Genomic DNA, 21,858 nt, shown 5'->3' with positions numbered 1-21,858 from the left:
ACATCTGGCTCGCCTTCACATAGACGGATGCATTATCTGTAAGTACCTGTACAACATTCTATTCACCTACTTCATCAATCGCTAACTCAACAAATTGTCCGCATTTTTTGAAATATCGAACGTATCAACAGATCTTAAAAATACCCTATTACTTGGACTATTAACCAAAAAATTTGTTATAGACATAATCGTGCATCCGGTCTTCCCCAAGTCCTTATATACATCAGTAGATTTCTTCATTGATTTAACCTCCATCTTTAAAAATTTATTCCTCACTTCATGGTACGAAGGAAGCTTCAATCCTGGTCCAAATGCAGCAAACGCTTTCATCATTAATGCGAAGAATGTGCTCTTTACAAGATTGAATGGTAGAGCATTCGCATGTAGGAAATGCAAAATAGATAGGCACACATTATCTCTATCTCCCTTCTTCCAGATTTTGTTTATAGTGGCTTGTGGTTTTTTTTTTTTTTTTTTCCACTCTTTTCCATAAAATAATCTATTGTTCTCCTTATTTTTCCAACTCCCATTTCATCCACACCATCAATTATAGGAACCCTTCCAACATAATATGCCATTTCTTCTTTTGCTTCTTCTCGCTAACATTACCATCCAATAATTTCTTGAATTTTTCTGCTACCTCATCACCTACTTGGGGACATGCCACAACATTCTTTTTCGTTCGGGCTAGGTGATATTTCATTGGAAATACACCTCCTCAATATGCATTCCCACAAAGATTGCATCTTAGGTGGAAATTATTGTTCTCATCCTTCTTTGAACAACACTCCTACGTAGTATCATTGTCCTTCGTTTTCGATTTCTTTTTCATCTTCATTGCTTAAAATGAGCCAACACGGCAAGTCGGCAACACACAAATGACAAGCCAAGCCTACATACATAATAAGAAAAAACTATTTAGGCGGCCCTACACAAACTTAGAATATTACAAATTGATTAAAAATGAGAGAAAATTAGTTTACATTTGAAGTAAATAAGAAAACACTTGGAAAAAAAAACTATTTAGGCCCACATAAACTCCAAATCACACTACTATCTCTCCAAAGAAAGACAAGAAGTGATATTATAATGTATGTGGGGCATAAATAACTTTTAAACGCAACATCTCTAAAAAAGAATTACAAAAAGCTGGAAAAAATGAAAAAAATCAATACATACATATATATATATATATATATATATATATATATATATATATATATATATATATATATATATATATATATATATATATATATATTTCCGACAAACCATATTTTTACCATTATATGAAAGAAATAAAATAGAAAGTCATAACTGAATAGTTTACATGTATTCTTACTTATTTCAACGTAGAAATCGAATGCAACAAGCGGCGTTCGATTTCGTTGAGTGACAAAAAAGATATCTTGATTTCTTTTTCTTTGTTTCCTATGGCCCACAAGCTCCAAAAGTCCCCAAAATTTCTCAAAAGTTTCAAAATATATGTTTTTTTTTTTTAAAAATAAAAATAAATTATGGTTAGGGCCTAAACACACTTTAAAATAGAAATCTCTCTCTCTCTCTCTCTCTCTCTCTCTCTCTCTCTCTCTCCCTGAAAAAAGAAAGAAAAAAAGGAATAGAAATCGATTTTTTGACCGGGCGCTGCCGTTTTTTAGGATTGATTTTCAAATCGTACGATTCATCTGGAATTGCGATTCATGTGTATGATGCATATTGTACAACCATACGATTCATATTGTAAATCACACGATAATGACAAACTGACCATAATGGCCATTACAGCTCGTATTGTAAAGTTATCAGTTCGTTGCTGTTACGGAATACCTTGATAATGCTCATTAAATGTACCGTAAGACCAATGATTACAATGATTGGTCAATCCTTAACATGTAATAATTGCTGTACAAAAGTCATTTACCAAAATTTAGTGACTTTTATTGCCTAGGATTGTTTGCTGATTGCGATTTTTGGTTTGTCACATTCATGGCTGTGCTGGATGAATGAGCAGTTGGGATTTTACTTATTCATCAAGAAGAAAGTGAAACACGGCTAGTTTGTGATGTGAATATTTATGTCTATACCTTCCTAGAAAATAATGGTGGAGGATTTTCAAAGGTTGCATGGGGTTGTTGGTGGTCTTTGTGGAACTAAAATATGTTAAAGATGGCACAATATTCAATTCTAAGGGTGGAAGAATTGTGAGCGATGGCAGTTTGGCTTGGATGGAGAACTTCTATTTGATATTTATCAAGTTGGTTCAATTTTTGAATTGGGGGTAGGAGGCATTAGTAGGCTTCTCTCGACATGATCCTGATCGATGTATTGTTGATTCCATGGGAAGGAATGGCAGGATGGGGGTCCTTTGTTAAGTTGGAAAAGCTGACCACTGTATATACATTGGAATTACTTGAACTGCCAACTTTCTATCACTATCATGCTTGTTTTCTTCCTAGTTCAATAGGTTTGAGGGAGGCTGACCTACTGTTCACATTAGTTAATCTTCCATTACTGTACCTTTCCTCATTTAAATTCCCTGCAACAATAGCGGACTGATCGGACCAGCTATAATGAGACTTCCTACTGGAAGGAAAGGGGGCGGGCACAAATTTAACCTTGTTAAATGGAAATATGTCACTTGCAGAAGTCCAAGGCACAAATATCCTGCCTAGGGCAGATTCATATACTTGATGATATTCGTGGGCAATGGCGGGGTCATCGCCTATGGATAAGGAGAATGGGCATAAATTTCGCCTTATTAAAATGGATAAATGTTCACAATACGAAGGCTCACGTACATTACCTTGGAAGACTGTCAAAATGATTCACAAAATTCTTCAATTTCTCGAGGATCTTCAGGTTGTGTATTTCATTTGTTGGCTAACTAAGGGGCCAGTGCATCATGGTAGTTGTGTACAGTGTTTTAAATAGCAAATACCATGTAGTGTGGTGTTCACCCCTCTGAAGCATGATACACAAGTACATTACTTTGGCTACGTGCTACTTCTACATCCTTAATTAAGATTGTGCTTGGTTGTACCAAATATCATGAAATTTCATGATATTTTCCCAAATTAATGATTAATAGTGTAATTTAATGAGATTTCATGATATTTGGTGCAACCGAACACAACCTAAAATATTATGATAAATAGGGCAAAGATTTAAATATAAAGATAAATAAAGGGCAATGGCACTGATTGCACATTGTTACTTGTGCATTGCTACCAGGTGGACCAATGTTGAAATTTATTTATATTCAATCTACTTGTAGGCAAGAACTCCAAAAATGTTCTGTTCTGCTGAGTTGTGGTTTCTCTGTTTTGGATGAATGCTACCTAAATCGCCAACACCACTACGTTTTCTGTTCGAAATCATGTGTTCTGGACTATGGATCATTTGCGATCTGGATCACTGTTTTTACTGATGTGAAGTTGTGATTATATACTCTTGGTGGTGTTAAGTGGTAATGTAATGCATATAATAAAACTATACATGAAGGACCTATAATAATAATTTTTGCCATTTCATATATAAATTACAATATTGATATGTATATAAATTATATTGCACATACTTTGTATGTGTAGTGGAGCAACCCATGTAATCCTACCCTTAGTGTACCATGAATTGGAGGAAGCAACATGCCCCTATTATTGTACCATGTATTTGAGTGACTTGTTCTACCTCTCTTGTTCTTTAAGAGTTATGGTTCTACATATCACCTATAATCAAGTACAGTTGGTTAAATTGATTCAGTATTGGTGATGAATGAAACGATTTGCTAGGCATTCTGAAACCAGCTGAGTTGGAGTGAGTTGGGGCTAATCATAGAAATTTCAAGTCTCCAGGTGGAGTCACACTCTGAAACTTATATTTAAAGCATTGCTAGAGATATATTGGTGCTAGGAGGAAGTCAGGCTGAGCATGCCAAACATTTCACATATGATCAAAATTTTAGTAACAATGTAAACCAAATTATGTATACATGCTACCTGTACGATTGCACAGGGACTTCAAAAAATCAGTCTTTTCTTTTTGTTATTTCAAAGAATGCTACCGCGGGTGAAATATGTGAATAAATAAGTTTCAATGGACTACAAATGAGCGAATCAAATCTTTTCAAGGTTCTGAATTATTTTGAACAAATTTTCTTGAATCCTTGTTTTGTTTGTTTCATCTCGGTAAGTTTTCTGGACTGTCTAGGCCTTTCTTCCTTTTCAATGAGCATGCTTGCATTAGATGCTGAATAATGTGAAAAGTGATTTACAGAGTAGTCCAGAAGATTTTTCACTCAAGAACTTATTCCAAAGCCAAACTGAGCTCGCGCCTATTGCGGTCAACCACGAGAAGGCTACCCAACCTGAAAATGGTATTTTAATTAGCTCGGATTACTCATTCTTCTGTTTTTCAGCAGCCATCTCTGAGTGATCTTTTTCTTCACATAAGAACATTTGAACTTGAATGTCTTGACTAAAATATGTGCAGAAGCTGCAGTGATTTTTAATGTTTTGATTTTCAATTGATTCTTTCTCGTGTATCTTTCAGGTTTCCAAGAATCAGTGGAGGCATCTCCAGCAGAAGCCGGAGTATCAGGATCCCCTTCATCGTCTTCATCATTCTACTTGGGGGCATCTGATTCTGGGGTGGGGATGGGCTTTGAGTGCATGCACGGGTCACCCGGAAATTTCAGCAGCTTGAATGAAACATATTCAGCCTTACCACTTCAAGAGAAGCTGGGCATGCCAATGCAGATTGACTCCAAAACTTCTCTTGGTAGCGGCACTCTAGATCCTACATTCCAGTTCTTTACACAGTCATATTCAGAACATGATCCTTTCCCTAGGGATTCGGCTGGAAGTTCCATGAATGCTCCAATATCTAATAGCACTGATAACCAACTTTTGCGAAATGAGACAACAAATTGGGGCACCCTATCACTAAAAACTGTCGGAGAGTCTAACCACATTTCAGATTGTGTCAGCTCTGCAAATTTCATGAACTTGGATATCAAAAAGGGAAATGGGTTGGGGCATATAGGAGGAGATGAATATTTGTTCCAAATGGAGGTCAAAGATTCTCCAAGCGACATTAATATTGCTACAGTGTCTCCTAATTCTACACTGCATAAAAAAATAATAGGTGAATGTTCCCAGATGTTCAGTGCATGTTTTAATATATGGTTGTATAATTTGGGATGGATGCGCTGAAATGTGTGTTTTTAATTTCAGGTTCTTCAAATCCTTTGCTGGATAGATCTGGTAGGAGAGATGGTATTCCATGTGCAGGTCGCACGGCAGACTTCAGAGTTCAATGGGGAAATGCATGTGCATCTGTGCCCAACTCATGTCATGCTGATGTAGATGGTGGTCAGGTCGCAGATATCATTCGTGAAGCTAGTGGCCATTGTACGCCGTCATCCTTCTGCAGTGATTCTGCTGCCATTGCTGTCGATGCACCTTTCGGAGACATTACATTCGGGCAGTTTTTGCCTTGCCCTTACTTCAACCCACTTGTCTCTAATCACGGACAAATGATAACTTGCATGAAGGATGAAAAACAGGATGAACTGTATGAGTCTCAAAGTATGTGCTCAAGTAGTAAAACAAAATTAGGAGCACAGGAAGGAACTCTCAGAATCTCTCTTGCAGATGTACCTATTACAGATGTGAATTTGTCTTTGCAAGAAAGACATTATGCTGACTTGAATGGTCAGGACAATGCCAATTTCAAATGTGAAACTAGTGCATGTTGTTCGCCAGTATCCGTTAGTAGACACTCTTCTTCTGATTCTGATGATTGGCCTGTTGTGAACCGTATGCCGATTCAATTCTTGCCTGAGTTTTCACCATTTATGTCACGTGAGATAAAAGAAGTTGACATGAAGAATGAAGGAGAGGGTCAATTGTGTGTATCTCACAGTATATCTAATCGTCTTGTGAAAGACATTGATGAAACTGCTCAAAAAAATTGCTCAGAAGAAAGCTCACATGATGACGATGACGCTGATATATGCATTCTTGAAGAAATTAGCGACCCTAGATATCCACCTGTAACAGTAGTGCATGAAAAACCTCCTTGTACTTCACAACGTTCTACGTTTAGCGACCCACTTCACCTGGCAATAGGAGGGACAAGGTATAAAGCAAATGACGAGAGACTCACTTTTCGAGTTGCATTGCAGGTGATTAGAAAAGCTTTTCTCCCTTAAATTGGGTTTATTAATATGTCATTGCTAACGTGGAAATGCCATTCAGGGAAAAAAGCTATTGTGAAAATATTTCTGAAGCAACAGTGGTAGTTACAGAATGTTCAGATATATATATTTTTTTTGTTTGAAAATCATTGATGTTAACACTCTGTTTCTTTATTCACACTTTGGATTGTGATACTTGTGAAAAAGGATTTTATTTGAAAATTTAGACTGGGATATTCTACCCACTTGCAATATTACATGGTCAGGTATGGCACTGCTAGGTCTCATCATTAATCTCAATAACGCATGGATATCTCATTTGTGTGCTTTACAGTGTGGGGTGTTTTGTTGGAGCCTCTGGAACTTTTCAGTTCATACAAATAAACTGCATACATGCATCATCATATAGTGCCCCATTTGTTGTTGCGCAGCTTGTCCTTACCTTTCAGAATTAAATTTATAATCTAGCATAAGACTATATTTATAGTCGTCCTGTAATATTCATGTGCATCCGAATATGGTTTTACTGAGTCGGAGGGGTATGGTTAACCATAAGGAAAAGAAAGAAAAGAAAAGAAAAACAAAAACAAGACTGGAAGGGAATGATTGAATGAATAGACACATAATGGCTCATAGGACCCTTTTTTGTCAAGTGCATGCTGCCAGAGAAGCAGCTTCTAGTTGCAGTTGCTTTAATATTTCTGAATCACTAGTTAAGGTGCATACGAGCTGCCAATTTCTCGCTTAGATTATTCGCTTTTTTCTCTTGATGCTGACATTTGTTCATACAGACTGTGTAGTATCTGTCAGTGTCTCTTTTGTATCTGATTTGAACTGTGCTTATTTGTGTTTCCATGATTGCTATGTTGCAACATCCATGGTCATTATCTTGTGCCTGTATGAAACATTTTATTTATATTATATTTTATTACTTTTTTTTTTTTGTTTATGCATGGCAGGATCTTTCTCAGACGAAGTCCGAATCCACTCCACCAGATGGTCTTTTAGCTGTTCCTCTCCTGAAACACCAGGTTTGCATTTGTTTTAACTAAAATGTATCACTGATATGTATTATTCTTGGTATTTTGCCGTCCTATTGATATTTCACTAAAGCTGTATTTATGGACAGCGAATAGCCTTGTCATGGATGGTCCAAAAGGAGACAAACAGTTTTCACTGCTCTGGAGGAATTCTTGCAGATGATCAGGTGGATTGCCTAAAATTAAGATTTATCCTTAATCTGCTCACATATCTGGTAGAAGATGCACTCGCTGGCCACTTTCTTGTTTTTGTGGGCTTATTAATTCACTGTCTGACAGGGACTGGGTAAGACCATATCGACAATTGCACTTATACTTTCGGAAAGGTCTCCTTCCAAATTGAGTTCGAAGGCAGTGAGACAAGGTGAATTTGAAGCTTTAAATTTGGATGATGACGATGACGGGGTTCTTGAGCTTGATGGGATGAAGCATGTTGGGGATGCTGATCATGTTATGATGAACAGAAGTCAAATAAAGAGGGAGAACACTTATATGGCAGGAAAGGGGAGGCCGGCAGCTGGAACACTGGTTGTTTGCCCTACTAGTGTCCTTCGGCAATGGGCTGAAGAGCTGCACAATAAGGTTACCAGCAAAGCTAATCTTTCTGTTCTAGTATATCATGGAGGCAATCGAACAAAGGATCCTAATGAGCTGGCCAAGCATGATGTTGTTCTCACAACATATTCCATTGTAAGCATGGAGGTTCCAAAGCAGCCACTTGTTGATCAAGATGACGAGGAGAAAGGGAAGACAGAAGATCATGGTGTGCCTATGGGTCCATCCACTGGTAGAAAAAGAAAATATCCCCCAAGTTCTAATAAGAAAAATCTGAAGGATAAGAAGGGAATGGATGGAGCTTTGCTTGAATCTGTTGGTCGCCCTCTTGCAAGAGTTGGATGGTTTAGGGTGATACTTGATGAAGCTCAAAGCATTAAGAACCACAGAACTCAAGTTGCTAGGGCATGTTGGGGTCTTCGAGCTAAAAGAAGGTGGTGTTTGTCTGGGACACCTATTCAGAATGCTATTGATGATCTTTATAGCTACTTCAGATTCCTCAGATATGATCCATATGCTGTCTATAAGTCGTTTTGTTCCAACATAAAGGTGCCAATTAATAAGAACCCAACTAATGGGTACAAAAAGCTACAAGCTGTACTGAAGACGATAATGCTACGTCGTACGAAAGGTACATAATGGATCATGTATATGATTTATGCATCATATATTGGTAAACGATATTTTATTTCCTAACTGAATGCGGTCATTTACTGATTTTTGTTTTCTAATGTCTGTTTGTACACAAATTAGGAGGTTACAATCATCCAAACAGTGTATTTTGTCAATTGCCTATTCACTATTGGACTTGTGGACAGATGGTTCCAGTTTTGTCCATGCATGCCACTTGTGTGTCCATGACATGGAAGTGTGGTCTCTCCCATGCCTCTAGAGGCACAGGATGAGCTCCCACAGATGTAATTATCAATGGAATGGAGAATGAACAATGCTTCTATAGAGAGCTCGATATAAATTGTGGTTAAAAACTACCAGACTTTATGTTTCTCCTCAAAAGTCTGAAGTTTCTCAGCAGCTAGTGCTACGCTGCTACTGCTGTTGCCCTTGCTGATTTTGTTGTATTAGGAAGGTCCCAAACACATCTTTTTGCCTGTGCATGAACTAGCAATTGGAAGATGTCATCATCATCTACATGAATCATTTGTTGCCATTCCACTCTATCAATGGCCATAGCTTCATTTAGACCATAGGTCCTCGTGTCTTTTCTTAGTACCTCCACCCATATCATTTTGGGCCTTTCCCTTGCCCTCTTAGAGCCTTCTACTTGTACCAACTCCTTCTAACTGGTGTAGTTCCTGGTCTTTGTTGCAAGTGACTAAACCATATAAATCTTGTTTCTCTCATCTTATTACCTATTGGTGCTACTCCTAAATTCCCTCGAACCAAAGACCAAGGTATTCCATATCGGTAATGGTGGTCGTAACAATTACCACCGTTATTGATACAGGTGTTGGTCGTAACGGCCGATACGGGGCATAACGACCCCCATAATTGTTCAATTTTTTTTTGTCTGAAAAATTCTGCAAAAATATTTAGAAAATCTAGAATAATGTAAATATTCCGAATATGTATTATTATTATTATTTTTTAATTTTTTTAATTTTTTTTGAACATGTTTATGCTAGCGTAACAGTCCAACTCTTTGGTGAGTGTTGTATTGGGTTGTGTGGTGAATTTATGAACACGATTATGTCTCTAATGTTTACACATCACAATCAAGCATTAGAATTAGTAATTGAAAAAAAATGCATATATACCACTTTTTTATTTTTTGATTTTTATAAAAAATGGCTCTTGGAGCTTCTATTTGCTCAAATCGCTTCAATCTACGGTTTTAATCCTAAAAATTATAGTGTGAGTTGTTGAAATATGCTGTAGAATGATGCAGGAAAGTTTTTGGAATGAGAAAAGTGAAACAATGAGAAAAAAATGGATTTATATAGAAAAAAGTGGCCATTTTTCAACTGTTACGGGGGTAATGGTCGTTATGCCCCGTTACGGCCCTTGTAATGGCCAATATAGTCCCAAAAGACCAATTTTCCCATTTCACCAATGTATTGCATAATGGTCATGACCGTTATCTATACGTATCGGCCTTTACGGCCGTATCGTAATGGATAGGTACACCTTGCCTCTAACGCATTCACATATAATTCCATCTTTGTCTTGCCACTCATACATCTCAACATTTTCATTTCAGCTGTACTTACCCTGTGAACAGGTCGCTCCTCAACTACCCAACATTCTATCCCATAAAGCATGACTGGTCTTATAGGAATCCTATAAAAATTTCCTTTCAATTTAAGTGGTACACAATGTTCACATAAAACTTTAGAGTCACATCTCAATTTCTTCCACCCTGCTTGAATTCTATCGGCAACATCCTTCTCAAGCTCTCCATGGTCATGAATTATTGATGCAAAATATTGAAAGTGGTCATTTTGGACATCAAAAAAAAAAAAAAAAAGAAAAAAAAAAGAAGAAGAAGAAGAAAGGAAAAGAAAAGAAAAGAAAAAAAGGGAAAAAAAGAAAGAAAAGAAGTGGTCATTTTGGGAAACTTCTTGCTAAGCAATCTTAACGAATTCCTTGTTCCCACTTCTATTGTTACTAAAATTACACTCCATATGCTCTGTTTTAATCCGACTAATTTCAAATCCTTTAAAGTCTAAAGAAACTCTCCGTAAATCGAGCTCGTGTTTTATGCCTTCCCTCATCTTGTCAATCAAAACCATGCCATCTACAAACAACATATACCATAGGGATCTCTTCCTACAAAAGGCTTGTTAACTTGTCCATAGCCAATTATAAAGGGTATGGACTCGATGCTAACCGTTGGTGCAAGCCTATAGTAATTGGGAACTCACTTGTGTCTCCACTAGTGGTCCTCGCCATTGTTACTGCTCCCTTGTACATAGCCATAATCATGTTAATATATCCTCTTGAAACTCTTTTCTTTCCCAGCACTCACCAAATTAACTCTCCTCTAGGGATCCTATCTTAAGGTTTCTCCAAGTCAATAAAATAAAGACTGTGGAGATCCTTCCTCTTCATATATTTCTCCATCAATTGTCATCGTATGTCTCATCCCTACTAATTGGGGTTGATTTCACGAAACTGATATTTTGTATGACAGTCCAAATTACAATTAGCCAATTCTAGGTCGTTGTGCTCTATCAGGCCGAGGGGTGCAAATGAGGCACTGAGTATGCTTGCCAAAAATGGAGAGGCAAACGGGTCGCTTGTTTTTGTCCCCTCCCTGAGTCTGTTATTGATCTTGCTCCCAAATAAATTTGTTACTTTCCAATAAAATAGAAAGAACAAATGCTAGTGTCTGGTTTGCCTGTGATGGACCTGATGGTATGTTTCAATCTTTACTGTAGGAACCTCAAAGTAAACCTGGTTTCTTTTTTTTTCCCTCTTCAAGTGATCCAACTGGATATTTTGGACCTGATTTTTCTGTGCTAGTATTGATCGTTTGATACTGGAACAAAAGCAGCTTTGGATTTCCTCCCTTTCTTGTATCGATTTATTATTATTATTATTATTTATATCCAAGATGGGCTCTGCACCAAAATTTTCAGAACATAATGTTCTGCATGTTGATGGATCTCTTCTCCATCTTCTTCTTATTATTTTTTATTGATATCTTCTGTCCTCTTACTTGTGTGGATATTCTGCACTGTGCCTTTTGTCAGTGTGGCACCTGTAGCAATGTTTTGTGCTTATTAGGTGGTTTTTGCTTTAGGTTCACTTCTTGATGGGGAGCCGATCATCAACTTACCACCAAAGACAGTATCACTGAAAAAGGTGGATTTCTCATTAGATGAGCGTGAATTTTACTCCAGGTTAGAGGCTGACTCACGTGCCCAATTCAAGGTGAGGTATTATCTACTGTTGGATCCCTTTTTTTTTTTTTTTTGCAGTTGGTTACTTAGCAATCTTGATGGTTCAGTTGTGTAATGATAGCACTTTTGGCCGTTTCTATTTGTTCGTGGTTTACTGAGCTAGGATGGTCATGTGCATGTTCTACAATATCTGTGTCATTTAGTTTTGTCTTCTGTATGTGAGGCTGAAAATAACATTTTAAATGGTTTTGGGTATCCTTTTTTATATTTGCATTTTCTTTTAAAATTCGACACGAGGAGAATTTGAGATTTTAAAGTTGATTTGTTTTGAATGTTTATGTTTTCTTTTTCAGGTGTATGCAGATGCTGGGACTGTCAAACAAAATTATGTTAACATTCTATTGATGCTTTTGCGGCTTCGACAGGCCTGTGATCACCCTCTTCTGGTTAAGGGATATGATTCTAATTCTGTGTGGAGATCCTCTGTAGAGACAGCAAAGAAACTTCCTAGGGAAGAACAGACACGTCTTCTTAATCGTTTGGAAGCTTGTTTTGCAATTTGTAGCATCTGCAATGTATGTGGTTACTCTCTGTTCCTTGTCCATATGGATTCTTTTCGGTACTTGCATTACCCATTTTGTTTTTTTACATGTCAATACCATTAGGGATCTATGTGAATGCCAGTAGAATGGATTCTTTTGGTGTTTGTCTTCCTATTTTAGATGGGATTTTGTGGGGAGTTTTATGTTTGTGTCTAGAGTGATGAAATAGATCCGTGATCAATTAAACTGTTCAAATTTTTATGGGTGTGGTGGTTTAACAGTATATTTGACATGAAGCACTAATGTCCAAGCTTAAAAATTCATATTTCATATTTGTTATTTATTGCTGTCATATTTGTATGACTGTTTGGTCATGGTGTAGGGAGTAAAAAAAATCAAGTTGTGCTCTTAAATAAGAAATGAAAAACTTGGGGATGGGTGGAAGACGGATTGAGTTTGTGAATTGGAGGAAGCTGTTCTTAATTTTCTTTTAAATGATTCTCCCACTTTATAACCCATTGCACTTCAGAAGATGCCAACCTGCTTATCCTTTAACCAAGCGGTGCTACTTCCTAGCTGAGAATCTCCACCCGATTTGGCTGAAAAACTCGAGCTTTCTCATGCATTAATTCACATATTTTACAACATACTCCTTTGTATAGATTATATCTGAAGCTTTACTATGTGAAATTGCCCTGTAGCTGTGCAAACCTTTGTTGTCTATTGCTGCCATTTCTCTGAATGAAGCTGATGCCTTCCTATTTCTATATATATATATATATATATATTTTGTGTTGTTCCATGCCTTTTGGATTCAAGCTTAGCTCTTACACCATAGAATGGTGCGATTTGTTGGCTATCTGTTTGTCAATGCTTTCCTTGTTTTCTGCAGGATCCACCTGAGGATGCTGTTGTTACCATATGTGGTCATGTTTTCTGCAATCAGTGTATCTGCGAGCATCTTACAGGAGATGAAAGCCTGTGTCCTGCAGCTCACTGCAAAGATCACCTCAGTGTAACATCAGTATTTTCGAAAGCTACACTGAAAAGCTCCCTCTCTGACTGGCCTGTTTATGATTGCTCTCCTGATGGTTCTGGTTCTAACCTTGTCAAGACGCCTGAACTGTCTGCACAGAGTCTGCCTGATTCTTCAAAAATCAAAGCAGCTCTTGAGATTCTGCAATCATTGTCAAAACCACGGGATTGTACCTTGCCTAACAATTCCAGGAAAACCAGTGTTGATTTTTCAATATGTCAAGAAAATACCCCTGATTATCTTTCAGAGGGACCATCTAAGGATATGTGCGATCAAAGCCATTTGGATATGGGAGGATGTCCAAGTGCACCAGTGGCAGAGAAAGCGATTGTCTTCTCCCAATGGACTAGAATGCTTGATTTGCTTGAAGTTCCTCTAAAGAATTCCTCTATACACTATAGGAGGCTCGATGGGACAATGTCTGTTGTTGCTAGAGACAGAGCTGTGAAAGATTTTAACACCCTTCCCGAGGTTTTTTTTTCCCCCTTAAATGTTATAAGTACATACCTTTCAAAAAAAATAAATGTTACAAGTACATACTCAGCAAGGTCTTCCAGCAAATTGAACAGCTAATAAGAAGTGGTGTCGTTGCTCAAAAAGTGACATTAAGCAGTTGCATTTTGATTTACGACATTGCAATTTGTCTGTTACAGTAGCAAGCTTGTTCTGTATTGTTGCCTATTAAGTAATTTTTATGCATTGTATCGAGGATTTTCTCTATTAAATTAAATTAAAACTATCACAAATTAATTATTCATTATTTGTTTTAGGTTTCTGTTATGATCATGTCGTTGAAGGCTGCAAGCCTTGGGCTTAACATGGTTGCAGCCTGTCATGTTGTTCTTCTTGACCTGTGGTGGAATCCTACGACTGAAGATCAGGCTATTGATAGAGCACATCGAATTGGACAAACTCGACCTGTTACTGTTTCACGGTTAACAGTGAAAGATACAGTTGAAGATCGCATATTGGCCCTTCAGGTATTATTCCACACCCCCCCCCCCCCCTATATTTGATACTTCCATCCATATTGAAATAATTGTCTTTTCCCTTAGTTTCCAGTTGCTGCAATGACCAAATTCCCTTGTGCAGTGGAGCTATCGATTTTTTGGGCGTGAATACCATTTTCTTTTAACATCATGGAATTAGTAATCATGAAAAGCTGAAGACTGCGCATGTGTGCGTGCGCTATTGGGGTGTATCTATGCTAGGGAAACGATACAGTAAGCCGTGGTGTACCATAATAGGCTGAACCAGCAATCATAGTATGCCATGCGATATCATAAAAGCACTATTAGGAAAAGAATTTAAAAAGAGACTTTATCTACCACTTGCCCCTTGCTAATTGGTGGCTTACCCTAGTATTACTCCATGGCGTACTATACAATTTCCCTCTATACTATACATGCAATGAAGACGTGGGTGCCTTGTCATCTACATGTATGACAAGAAGGATGTTCCCATCATTGTGCAAATGAGTAGTTGATACTACTACTACGTATAAAAGCAAACTCCAACATTGGCTCTATTGAACTTGTCATACTAGGCATGGGGCAACTGTTTGAGTATATATGTGGATTTCTTCGGCCTATGTAGAGCTCCATGCATTCTCTAAAGAAGAAAACCAAGCGGGGTTCCTTATATAGGATCTCCATAAGGGAATGCATTTTTTACATCTAATATAAAAACGGTTATATACGGGGATGTAATGGTAGTCATGTAATGGTAACGGTAGGAGCTGTTATGTCTCCCGCTTGTTAGTTGAGCTGGTGGAGATAGTTAGTGTAGTGTGCGTAAGTGGTCTAGGGTTCAATCTTTGTTAGTGTTACCTTTCAAATTTTTTTTTAAAAAAAACAAAAATTAAAAAAAAAAAAAACAAAAAGAATAAAAAAGGTGGGAGCTGTTACTTGATACAGGGTTGTAATGTGCTTTCTAAAAAAAAGGCTTGTAATGGCCGTTATAGGCTGATACGAGCCCATAATAGTCCAACATGGGCCCCATAACAGTCCAATACAGGGCCGGTACATTTTCTTTCATATATATATATATATATATACACCGTAACTTTTATTGTAACAGTAGTAAGGTTGACCGTTAGGGTCACCATTATCATTATTGAATACCTTGCATCTAATTGAAATAGTGGCCAGCCCAGATTTATAGAATGCAAATAACCACTCTCACTTAGTTTAATTTGGCAATTGGAGAGTCTCAATATTGTCAACACCACATATATGTTTGAGCAATATCGCTCTACAACTAGATGACATAATGACAATTCTCATTCTTGGCAATTTCTCAGTTTGGGAAAGTTTTGATAGATTTTCATATTTGAGGATTTTTCTGTTGATATTATCGGGAAATCTTGATTTTATACACACACACACACACACACACACACACACTCACACATACATATACATACATGCAAATTTTATTTTATCAAGATTTTTCGACAATATCACCAGAAAAAATGGTATCGGTTGTAATGGCCGTTACGACCCTCTAGAATAATGTAAATATTCCACATGTATTCATTTTTTTTTTTTTTGAACATGTTTATTGTAGCGTAACGGTCCACTCTTTGGTGAGTGTTGCATCGGGTTTTTTGGTGAATATGAGCATGGTTATACGTCTCTAGTGTTTACACATCACAATCAAGCATTAGAACTAGAAATCAGAAAGAGGCATAAATACTACTTTTTTCAAATTTTTGAAAAAAATGGCTCTCGGTTTTAATCCTAAAAATACCACTCAAATCGCTCCAATCTACGTTTTAATCCTAAAAACTATAGTAATAGAAGTCGAAATCGGCTGTAAAATGGTCTACAAGAGTTTTTTTTAGAAAAAAATGAAAAAATGAGAAGGAGGATTTTAAATAGAAAAAAGTGGCTGTTTATTGACTGTTACGGGGGTAACGGTCGTTATGCCCCCGTAATGGCCGATACGGTTCAAAAAAACCAACTGCCCCATTTCACCCCCGTATCACGTAATCGTCATGACCATTACTTATACATATCAGCCAGCATTTTTGGTAGGACTCTTAGCATAGCGCATAGTGTACGCTATGTAGCGTATGCTACCTGAAATCTCATCTTATATATATATATATATATATATATATATATATATATAGTTTTTCTTCTATGCTTGTTCAATACCTATTTTAAAATGGTAGTGACTCATCCCCATCACACGTGGAACTACATTAGATCAATCTGGACCATCTAAATTGTGGTCCATATCGTGGATAGAGCACTTGGATCAATTCAGACCATCCAAATTGTGAATTTGTGATTTTTCAATAAAAAAAGAGGTCACATGTAGAGATGTTTGAAGGTAAAGAGACATATTTTGCATGGAAATGTGGTTGACGATGCAAATTTGCAGTAAAAAACTAAATAGGAATTATGCATTTTGTAAAGTTTATCATATTTTCTATTATTTTAATTAAAAAATATTGAGTATCGTGTAGCTTACACTATACGGTATAGAGGGCCAAATGCTATGCTATACGCTACACGGTATTTAAAACACTGGTATTAGCCTTTACGGCCGTATCGTAACAGATACGGAACACCTTGTTTATCACTTACAAATCTTTATATTTTTGTATTAAAATTATGTCAATTTTGTGATAAAAGCGCGAAGAATTTAAAGCTGCTGATATTTTGAAAATCTCATTGTTTCATGATAATTTCATTTTACCTTTCAAAAAACAAAAAGATCACAATAATTTCGTTTGATTATTTTTAAAAATTTTTTTTTTTCGGGAAAAATCGTGATATGCTCAAAATCTTGGCGATATTTGTCACTTGGCTAGACAGGCCTTTTAATGCTAATAGAACCTTCGTTTTTATATAGCGCACAGATTGCCTGCGACCCCAGATCACAGAGCTTCCTGCAATCATAAGCAAGGTGGGTCCCACCATGATATTTATGGGAAATCCACCCCGTCCATCTGCTTTGCCTGCACATGTTGGGACATGGGCCCAAATATGAGGCAGATCCAAAACTCAAGTGGGCTACACGGCAGGATAGAAATGGGGATTCAACTCTCACCATTGAAACATTAGTGGGGCCACAAGATTTGGATCAGGCTAACATTTGTGTTCTGTTCAGTGCAGTGGGAATGACCTTATGAATGGTTTGGATGGCATATAAACATCATGGTGGACCCTGGGACGGTTTCAACTATACGCGTTTCCCTCCCCACCTTTTCCTGTTGTGTGGCCCACTTGAGTTTTGGATCTGCCTCCTTTTTGGCTTCATGCCCTAACATGAACTGGAAAAGGAATGGACGGGGTGGATTTCTCACAATCAGCACGATGCCCCCCCACCTAGCTTTCTAGTTCCTGCTGTCGGGGGTTGCAGGCAATCTGCGTTTGTTTATACTTTATGGAAAATACCGAAGGATTGGCTAGAGCTGACCCTGTTGTCTATATTTTTTCCATTCATCACTAGTGAAAACATGGGTTCCCACACCCTCTCATCATCATTGTAGTCCTCGTCAACCTTTGTCATCATTGTTGTCATAATCATCATCATAATGATGATGATCCTCTTGATCTCTTCTTCTTATTGACCAACTGAGATGCAAAAAGATTTGATCTCTGCTTCTATTAACTGGGTTATGGATGCCATATCATCTTAAATGATGATATTGATGCCAAATAACATGTAAGAAGATATTAAGCTCCTTCTCCATATTGACTGGGATATGGCATATTGATCTTTTCTTCTTCTTTCATTAACTAGGGATATGGATGCCATATAACATGTACCGACTTCTATTTTGGCCTTCTAGAATAACCTATATGGGATAAGGGGTTTGGGGAAGTTTTGTTTCACACACACACACACATATAGGGAAATGGTACTATAATGTCGATCTCATGGGAACTTCCCATGAGGTCGAGTTGCGTGGGCCCCACCGTGATATGTGTCAAACATCAACACCGTGCATTTGACGGGTCCCCTTTAGGTTATTGGATATCCCAAAAATCAGCTATATACGGAACTCAGGTGGGCCATACCATCTAAAACCATGTGAAGACATGACTAATAAATATATATATATATATATATATATATATATATAAGCACTTGGTGGGGCCCACCTTAGTTTGGGATGCAGCTTAAACTTTGTCTGACCCCTCATCCAAGTGGGACACACACAATGGATGGGCTGGATTTGTGAACCACATCTCGGTGGGCCCAATAAATGATTATGAATGTTTTAATGGGAGGGTAACCCCCCTCAACTGTTGTATGTGGTGTGGCCCACCCAAGTCATGGATTGATTTGATTTTTAAGCCCGTGACCAACCATGGAATGGTGCATCTGACTGATGGGGTAGATGTTTGACGCACATCATGGTGGGGCCCACACAGCTTGACCTCATGGGAACTTCCCATGAGGTCGACCTCATAGTACCATTTCCCATATATATATATATATATATATATATATATATATATTATTTTTCCCATGTGTTGTCATGTTTTATGTATTCTGCCTTCTTCTCTGATCTCTTTCATTAACTGGGATGGGGATGCTATTTGACATGTTGTACATAGTCCTATGTTGGCCTTATTGAATAACCTATGTAGGATAGCTTTTGGGAAAGTTTGGATTTTCTTCATATGTTGTAGATGGTGATATGTCCTTATCGCTGGTCCTTATTATATATTTATTTTTTAAAATCTTTATAATTTTGATCAAGAGGACATTTTTGCCAGTAGAATTTACCAGATATTTTATTGAGTCATGCCATGCATTAGTTCTTTTTGTTCCTTGTACAACTGTGATTTTCATGCAAGAACTTTGGGTTTGTAGGAAAAGAAGAGGGAGATGGTTGCATCTGCATTTGGGGAGGATGAAACGGGTGGTCGCCAGACGCGGCTTACAGTGGAGGACCTGGAGTATCTGTTTATGGCATGATTGTTTTTTTTTTTTTTTTATAAATTTTAAAATCATGATTGTGTGTTGGCTGATAGACACATGGGCTTTAACCAAGGGCATTCCTTTCCAGCCACAAATTTCAATGCCACACATCTTGTCGGGGCACCGCATAAGGGCATCATGAGAGGGTTTAGTGTGCATCGGCAGCGACATTCTAGGCTAGTTTCTTGCTGACTTCAAAAAAAAAAAAAGAGCAGAGGAAGAAACTTTCACTAACAAACAAGTAGCTTTAAGTATATTGGGGAGGGAATCTTATGAGGTATCTCATCAGACAGCTGCATCTGTGAATAATATCTGTAGAATCTGCACAGTTAGTTTTATAGGGCATTGCCTTTTTTTTTTCTTTCTTTCTAATTGCAATTGTATTCTGTGAAGAGGATTTGGAAATCTATAGCCAACATAGAAGAAAAGATGAGGAAGTTCATTGGAAATTTGAATTGTAAGACATGGCTTGTTATTTTTTGATATAGGAAAAGTTGGGCGTATTTTTTGAATTTTGATTCAGTGTGTTAATGAGCTTTTCCTGTTATCAATTTTTTAAAGAGGAAGGTTGGATTTTGATACAGCACACTGTTTCCATATGTTGGATACAGACAAGAATCCTTTAAACGTGGCATGTACATTAAATCTGAACCAGCCCAAATGGGGTGGAATCAATATAGAACTCAAAATCAGATTTACTTAGATAATCATTGCTTCTAATGAATGGACATTTATTTGTTGAATTTGACTGTTTTTTACTGCCTAGGATCCTACTTCGTACTTCCACTGTAAAATTTGGCTTGTAACCTATTTACAGTGGGGTTATGCCATATGTATGTCAGTGAGTCTCAGCTGTATCCTATGGCGCAGATATCCTGTTATATCAAAATCCTTTCAGGAAATAGGTATCGATCCCTAGTGGGGGTGGCTAACAGTGAAGTGTGAACTGACAGTGGGGTGTACTAACAAACTAACGAAAAAAAAAAAAACCTTTTAGGAAATGGCTGCAACAATGCACGGAACAGATTTCTCATGGGAGGAAGAAAAAGATGCATGGCCACACAGAAAAAAGTTGGTGGGGTCCAGTGTGTTCTCGGTAGGCCCCGTTTCAGTTGCCAATTGGGGGCAATTCAATCAATGCATTGATCTGGACTTTTTTTGTACAATGTTAGGGTGTGAAATTCAGCCCTCATCCAGGGGAATGAAGGTGGACTGTGAACTTCATGGAAAAAAATAAAAGTGTGAAGTAGGTTGTGCTTGAGCACGTGTGCCCCAGTTCTTGCTGCCTTTGCCTGCTTCTTTCTGACCTTTGGGGTTGTTTGGATGCCTATAAAATTTTAAGTTGTAAAATCTATGCGCTTGAAAAGAGTTTCACAGGTAAAGTGTTTACAGAAAGTTGGTATTTACCATATATAGAGTGTTGCAAAACCTGGCGAAGTATTGAAAGTGCATATAAAGGGCTTTATTTATTTATTTTTTGGGGCTATGGAGAGCATCAACGAAACGGACGAACATGATGGATGGATTGGATGTACCATACCGTTCACAGTGAGTCCCACATAATCTGAAAGGTTTTTGACGGTGAGTGTCTAATTCCAGTTGTTCCTTATTGTGGACTGATTGATGAATCAATCGAGCATCAATGGATGCACAAGATGGATAAATTGGATTGTACCGTTCGGATCAAGATGGGCCCACAAATAGTGCATGTGTATTGTTCACTGTATTCTATTATATATAAGGGTTGTTTGAATTGGGTGCATTTGGGTCACCTAATCTTCCAATCAATACCTGGGAAAATAGACTGTCAATATCGACCATGTTTTAAATATTTCGATCATTGATCTTTAACTTCAGCCATGTGGGCCCCACACTTGATTGTCCATCCCTCTAAATCCGACTCTAAATCCATCCTCCAACATCGGAGTAGTGGGGTGTTACAAGGCATTAGAATTCCCAGTCTTTGCAGGTATAATCCCCTCTCTATTTGTGATATGAAAATGAAAAATACGAGTGTGAAGTGTTTACTTGTAAACATAACCGGTAAATTTGGGTCATGGAAAAGGACATCAGGGGTTTGCAAAGATAACATATCCCTAACTTGACAACAGGTGGGCCCAAAAAAGTCAGGGTGGCCCACTTATCAGGGAGAGAGAGAGAGAGAGAGAGAGAGAGAGAGAGAGAGAGAGAGAGTGTAACTCGCAGATTTGGTGGTGATTATCTTCCTTATTCCTCTACAAGTGGATCCTTCATCGAGTCTTGTCTCCTCCGTTCTATGGTAAAGATAACGCCAATACAAAAGCCAATCTCTGCCATTTCTCTGTCTGTTATTAATAATATTACTTTTATTTTTGCGGTCAGATGCTGTTTGCTGATATGAATTTAATGCCACCGTAGGTCCACATGCTAATCATCCACTCGGCATCCTATTCATTGACATATGGACCATATGCAGCCATGTTTCATGTCCTGGCGACGTACATGTGTCTACTTATCATCACCGCCCAAGTGTCGGAACGCATCGTATCTACCCGGGATTTCCCTGTCGTAGCTTAATCTCAATCAGTGAGTGGGAAGCGTGAAATGGTGGGCCATCATGTCCTTCCTAACCTTTCTATTTTGAAAATATTCAGCTTTCAAGTACCGAACTTTGGTACTCTTTGGCTGATATTTGCCAACC

General features: G+C 37.8%; 1 protein-coding gene across 1 annotated transcript in view; it reads left to right on the top strand.

Moving 5' to 3' along the window:
* The window catches only part of LOC131230699 (helicase-like transcription factor CHR28), a 29,502-nt gene extending 9,812 nt beyond the window's left edge, over positions 1-19,690 (top strand). The window contains exons 2-12 of the mRNA XM_058226665.1: positions 4,273-4,372; positions 4,549-5,142; positions 5,232-6,184; positions 7,156-7,227; positions 7,326-7,403; positions 7,516-8,422; positions 11,555-11,685; positions 12,008-12,229; positions 13,089-13,703; positions 14,003-14,212; positions 19,071-19,690. Coding sequence (XP_058082648.1) covers positions 4,273-4,372; positions 4,549-5,142; positions 5,232-6,184; positions 7,156-7,227; positions 7,326-7,403; positions 7,516-8,422; positions 11,555-11,685; positions 12,008-12,229; positions 13,089-13,703; positions 14,003-14,212; positions 19,071-19,175 — 3,987 coding nt within the window. The 3' untranslated portion in view covers positions 19,176-19,690. The remainder of the gene's footprint in view (positions 1-4,272; positions 4,373-4,548; positions 5,143-5,231; positions 6,185-7,155; positions 7,228-7,325; positions 7,404-7,515; positions 8,423-11,554; positions 11,686-12,007; positions 12,230-13,088; positions 13,704-14,002; positions 14,213-19,070) is intronic.
* Positions 19,691-21,858: the final 2,168 nt, after the last annotated feature.

The sequence above is a fragment of the Magnolia sinica genome, chromosome 1 (genome assembly GCF_029962835.1).
Source record: "Magnolia sinica isolate HGM2019 chromosome 1, MsV1, whole genome shotgun sequence".
In the NCBI taxonomy this organism is placed as follows: Eukaryota; Viridiplantae; Streptophyta; class Magnoliopsida; order Magnoliales; family Magnoliaceae; genus Magnolia; species Magnolia sinica.
This window is presented reverse-complemented; position numbering and strand designations above follow the sequence as displayed.